The 6,406-nt window shown below is 39.8% G+C and overlaps 1 protein-coding gene across 1 annotated transcript; it reads left to right on the forward strand.

The window, feature by feature from the left end:
• Nucleotides 1-4,658: 4,658 nt before the first annotated feature.
• On the forward strand, nucleotides 4,659-5,947 carry LOC140942835 (QRFP-like peptide receptor). The gene has a single exon (XM_073391848.1). The coding sequence runs from the start codon at nucleotides 4,715-4,717 to the stop codon at nucleotides 5,696-5,698; it is 984 nt and encodes a 327-aa protein (XP_073247949.1). The 5' UTR covers nucleotides 4,659-4,714; the 3' UTR covers nucleotides 5,699-5,947.
• Nucleotides 5,948-6,406: the final 459 nt, after the last annotated feature.

The following is a 6,406-nucleotide window of genomic DNA, read 5'->3' on the forward strand; positions in this document are numbered from 1 at the left end:
GGGACTGCTTTTGGATCACCATTTATTTCGTGCTCGGACTGCTCGCGATCTCTCCTCCTCAAAGACCTCGATGTGTCGTAGCTCAATGACGTATTTGATTTAACAGTCGAAAATAGTTTAAGACTAAATTTTCATGGTGGCCATGTCTCTGTCTTTCCCATGAAAAATAAGCCAGGGGCATAATTCATGGGTAATGAAAATGTCATCAAAAGCCATTTCATTTTTCATGAACCATTAATATTCAACCGTTCACGGAAAACTCATGCTTTTTTATGAGGCATGAATTTAAAAATCCCCATAAATCCTGACACCATGAAAAATAGCTTTTCAATTCATGGCTTTTTCATTATCATTAAAAAGCCGTGAAAAAAACATGGTTGGCTTCATTTTATTTTATGGCATTTCATGGGTTTTTTGTTTGTTAGATTTTTTTCATGGGCCATGAAGCGTTGAATATTAAGGGGATTTTCATGCCTTTTTCATGAGATTTTCACGCCATATTCATGGTATTTTTACGTGAAAAACCCATGACAATTCGCCCATTAAAATCTCCTGAAAACCTTTGAAAAACACGTGAATTTACCATGAAAGATTTCACTGGATTTTCATGGGTGTTAATTTCATAGTGTAGAGAAGCAGGGAGATTGGAGAGAAGTACAGTGGAACGTCTCCTTTGGGACACCTCTATTCAGGGGACACCTCCATCCAGGGGACACAAAATATGGTCCCTAAAAAATGTTCACATAATCTTTGGTTCTGTTACCTTTATTCAAGGGATACCCCTATCTGCTCTATCCAGGGAAAGGGACCCCTTTTGTGGGTAACTCACGTTTTTCCTCCATCCAGGGGATACAAAATATGATCCCTAAATCATGTTCACATAATCTTTGGTTCTGTTAGCTCCATTTAAGGGACACCTCTATCTGCTCAATCCAGGGAAAGGGACACTTTTTCTGGGTATCTCACGTTATTCCTTCATTCAGGGGACACCTTAGCACTCACAAAGTGACTCAGAAAGAGGTTTGGTAACTTTAAGTGTACAGTAATCACAATGATGCTTTCACAAACTGAACGATATAACTCAAATCAATGTACTGCACTTGTGGAAATTCAACAAGCACATATAATAGCACAGCCCAGAAGTAACATCCTTTTTTATACATCACTATACATTATTTCTCAGGCAGAATAAAGAATTATTGCGTTCCAGGTACGAGAACGCAACCCCTAACTTCTGTTGGGTGTCCTGTGCAATTAATAGGCGAGATTTTGAGATTGCACGTTTCCCTCGCTTTGAGGCGCTAGCATACGCTGTGCCTGACTTTGACGCTCTAACTCGCGTGGTGGTTCTTGTCTTCGTAAAGCGTTGTTCATACCAGGAATCAAATCGGATGAAACGTTGACCTTTGCGGCACTAATTCCGGGTGCGTTATATTTAAAAAACAGTGCTAAGTAGGTGAGTCGTGTTAACTCAGTGTCACACAACAAGGGTTTAAAGTGATACGCGGCGCTTTGACATCTCATTCAATAAACATTTCTGATGACTTTAATTTTCTGTATCCCAATTTTTAGCCAATTTTATTGACCATCCTACGGTGCAAAAGAATATCGTAAGGTATTAGTCAGTGTTTAACCCATTGTTACTTAACTGTACTTTAATTTGAGATTTAGTCTGCTGCTAAATAGCTAACAAACAAGTTGGACGCACTCTCCTAAGCTCCGATTACTCCTAGTATATGTAGTGTTAATTATTACAGGAAGGAGCCCAAAAGTGTGACCTCCTTTAATTAATTCACATTCTTTCAGGCAGACATTACCCAATCAGAAGTCGAGGAAAGTATCCAACTGGCTTCTGATTGGATTAAATCTGCCCGAAAGAATGTGAATAAATTAAAGCGGTCACACTTTGAGGGTTGTCCAATACACCCACACCGTAACGGTCCGTATAAGACATGTGTCGATCCGTACGGATCGAACGGATCGACAACAGGGGTATACGTTCTGTAAAGTGTGTTTTACGGTCCGTAAATCGCATCTAATTAGTGGGACTTAGAATATTTTCATGGCAAGAGTGGTCATATACGGTTTGTCGATCCGTACGGATCGAACGGATCGACAAAGAGGAAACTTAAATTGATATAGAGCATGTTTATCAGTATACAAAGTACTGCGCGCTTATTGCGAAAAATTTTACAGCTTGTATAAAACGAGGCGATTGTTACATTTGAAGCGCGCGTGCCCTCGTTTGTGATATTATAACGAGGAGCAGTTTTATAATGAATATTACATTTGTTTTGTGCAGCAAACGTAGTAAAAAAAGCAAGCGAAGAACATTTGCATTTAAAGTGCGCTTGCTTTTGTTTTTGGCCTATAGAGAAGGAACATTAAATTTATATAAAGCATGCTTATCTTGGTTATATAAAGAAATACTCTGTTTGAATATTACATTTTTGGTGCTTGCTTATCTTGCCTTTACATTCGGTGCGTGCTTATATTAATTATAAACTTATTGACGATTGTTCTTACATTTCAAGCGCGCTAGTTTTGGTTTTTGACTTACAAGAACATCACATTTAGACACAAGCATAAAACTTAGAGCGTGCATACCGTGGTTTTTGGGTTGTTTTGATTTACAGAAGAAGGAAAATTACATTTGGAGTATGTCTTTCATGGTTTTTGCGCTTGTGTTGGTTTATGGTTTATAGAACCAGGAATATTACATTTGGAGTGCGCCTTTCTTGGCTTTTGCTCTTGTGTTGGTTTATGGTTTATAGAACCAGGAATATTACAGTTGGGAGTGCGCCTTTTTTGCCGTGCGGATCGAACGAACCGTATCGCATTGTGCCCTGATGTCATAATGAGATGCACGCTCCGTATGTCTACGAACCGTAACGCATTGCGCCCTGATGTAATAATGAGATGCACGCTCCGTATGTGCTCAGCATACGGACCGTGAGTTATAGTGACGGTTTGTGCAGAACGTACGGTCCGTTAACTGCTCTTAACAGTGCGGCAGTGTTGGACATGACTGGAGGCAGGCTGCTCAGAAGACGCGTCATCAGTGGAACAGACCATCATGTTCCTTAAACTGACGTCGCGCTTGTAAGCCAGAAAAGGTAGTTGCATGAGGAAGGACACATCGAGTTTGCTCATCCGTTGATCAGAATAGAGTGCGAAAGTTCTGCAGTAGAAATCGTTTGACCTTGATGTTTAATTATAACTGGCGGTATGTGAGATCAAGGCGTACTCTATCAAAGGTACGTCACGCTTTTAGGACGGGAGCAGCGCGTCATGACGGGCTAATGGTTGCATTGATATGAGTTACGCGGGTGGCTTTTCAGGTCATTCTTAAGATAAAATGCCACAACATTATCGAGAGACAAGAATTGTAGTAAAGAAATACTGAAGGTTGTAGCAATTAAAAGCAGTCAAAGACTAACGGAAGAAACACGTACGCCTTATCTTTTTGTTTAAGGAAGAACGTTTGTTTTATAACCTCCTATTTTAAGTTCGATCGAGAAGTAAATGCATAAAAACTGCATGTGTTATGCACACGTGATAACATGCGTTTATAGTTTTGCCTCAAATTCCTGTTTAGCCTGGGATTCAGCTATGCCCCTCAGTGCTTCCTGTATGCTATCAAATAGTGTAGTTGATGATCGAATATGCGTATTTTCAAATTGGCACATCAACTAACAACACTTGCATTTGTTAATGGAAAGAATAATGACTTTACAATAATTGACAAGAAAAACACATTTTAGTATATTTAATCGATTTTGTCTAGTTTTTGCCAGGGGGAAAATTTTGTCGGCGGCGCTTTTGAAGATTGTCCCGTCTCAGGCAAAATTTAAACAATGCACGACAAACCATCCCCATCATTAATTAGGCGTTGATGATGACAGGATATTCCGCTCTTCATAAGCTCTGTTTATGTCTTCGCCGAAAGCATATTAGTTTTGAAAATTAGGTTGTTACATAAATGACAATAAACTCAGTCCTTTCTCTTTTAAATGACTCCCGTCATTAAACGCCCCTCTTCGAACCCTAAAAGTAGTAATCGCTATTATATATAAATGAAGTGTCACAACGTTATCGAAAAAAAGAGCTTTAGCCAACAAGTACTGAATATTGTAACAAGAACCTGCTAGTTTCTCTTTGCCGACAGCAGACTTTTTGTTTTTCCATTTTAGCTCGGTCGAGAAGTAAATGTTATAAAAACTTCATGTTTTATGCACACGTAATAATATGCACCTTATTTTTTCCTCATATTCACCTGTTAAGCCGGGGCTTAATGGCCTGAAGGCAGCTTCGCCTCTGCTTCCTGTGGTTAACTGTCAAACTTGTGTAGTTGATGATGGTACTACCAAAGATATCATTCTTTAATGTGTTAAAACACACATGTTTAATCATCTTCTCAATCGATTTCTTAATACAACCACGTTACCTAAATGAAGTGTTCTGGATGGTTTATAACATTTTAATACCCCACTGTTTCAATTCTGTCGAAAGGTCGGTTGGCGGATAATGCCGGAACATTAACAAACTCTTTTATTGAAGGCCTCAGAGGACAGCTGTGCTGTTGCTTTGCAGGAGGCTTGCAATTGTCAATAAAAGTTCTGCCACTCAAACAGCATACGCAGTATACAGAGCAGTAATTCAAAGTTACTTGACTGCATGTGTACGACTCTGTAGATACGTCGCAAAACTCAGCATGAACTCAACGGCGAACGGATCCAGCGGATCTTGGAGCTGCTTAAATTCCACTGCGTCAAAAATCGGAGGAACCGTTATCTACTGTCTGATCTTCATCGTTTCACTGGTCGCAAATTCTCTCATTGTTATGATCGTTTATAAAACGCCGAACTTAAAAAAACCGATAAATTATTTCATCGCAAACATGGCCTCATCTGATCTGCTGTTTCCAATATTCTCGATGCCTTGGAACCTGTCACACTTGCACACCAACTCGTTTCTTATCGGTGGTCAGCTTGGTCAGGCCTTGTGTAAGCTTATCCCTTTCTTTAGTAACGTTTCCTTTGTCGTTTCGATTCAGAATCTGATTCTGATAGCAGTGGATCGCTTTGGAGCCGTGGTGTTTCCACTCCGTTCCCCACTCATCAGATCCAAGCTGTGTCCTTTCTTCATTCTCGCTACATGGATAGTTGCCGCAGCGGTTAATTCGCCAGACTTGTTCACTTACGAGCTCGTTGAATACACAGAGGGAACCTGGTGTTTTATTAAATGGGAGGAAGTATTCGGAGTGTCCTCATCCTATGCCAGTTTCGCACTAGCTTACTACATTCTGTTTATGTACATCCCTGTGCTGTTGCTAGTCATTCTTTACTCCATCATTGTTATCAAGCTCAAGACACAGGTACACCCAGGTGAACAGTCCGCCAACACTCAGCAACAGCGGGACAGAAGAAACCGAAATGTGCTTCAAATGTCCATTGCTATCGTAACAGTGTTTGTGCTTTGCTGGTTACCACACTCTATCAACCATTTAATCATATCGTATCAGGACACTTTCACGCTTTCCTCGTGTAGTATCGAGATATCTGAGATATACTTTAAAGTCACCATTTATATGGCTAACGCGTACTGTGCTATCAACCCGGTTATCTGTTTCATGTTTAGCAGCAATTACCGAAAAGCTCTTAAAAGACTCATAAAATGTTCTTTTGTACAGGCGTAGGTCGCAAAAAATGTGGTTTTGGTTGAAGAGTTAAGAGTGCGAGGTTCGTGGAACACTCGCGAATAAATGTATCATGACTATCAATGTATTTTTAGTAGTAATTATAGAAAAGGTCTTAGAAGACTCATGAAATGTTCTCTTGTACAGGCGTAAGTCACAAAAATGTGCTTTTGACTGAATATGTTAAGATTTAAAGGTACATGGAACACTCGCGAATAAAAAATCACCACGACTGCCGTTGGCGTACTTAACTGAGGATTAAGTCTGGCATGACTAAGAAATATGACAGCATAGGCCACGTATTGTTAAAGGTTAGGCGGTAAATAAAACTCAGGGATGGATTATTAGAAACGTTATTGGGGGCGTAGGTAGGTGAAGTAGAAGTGTACAACTAACAACTCTTAATTACTGCAGAACCACTAGTAGGAGAGGTTATGCCGAAAAAAAGGAAGGAATAAAACGGACAATTATAAACATCTGTTGAATTTTCAGCGCCACCCCAAGGTTTGACAGTAATGTTTACTTCGTCAAAAGAACTTAAGCAAAGAAAAAAACCGCATGTTTTTGTGGCATGTACGCCGTTCGCCCATTGCAAAAAAAATACATAAACCAAAAAGTTAAAAGGAAGTTTAAGCCACACAGGAAGTTTAGCCATGTCGGTTTAATAACAATTATTGTGCCAAGGCCTCGCAAGGGGACAAAAATTAA

Source organism: Porites lutea, chromosome 7, assembly GCF_958299795.1.
Source record: "Porites lutea chromosome 7, jaPorLute2.1, whole genome shotgun sequence".
Taxonomy (NCBI): Eukaryota; Metazoa; Cnidaria; class Anthozoa; order Scleractinia; family Poritidae; genus Porites; species Porites lutea.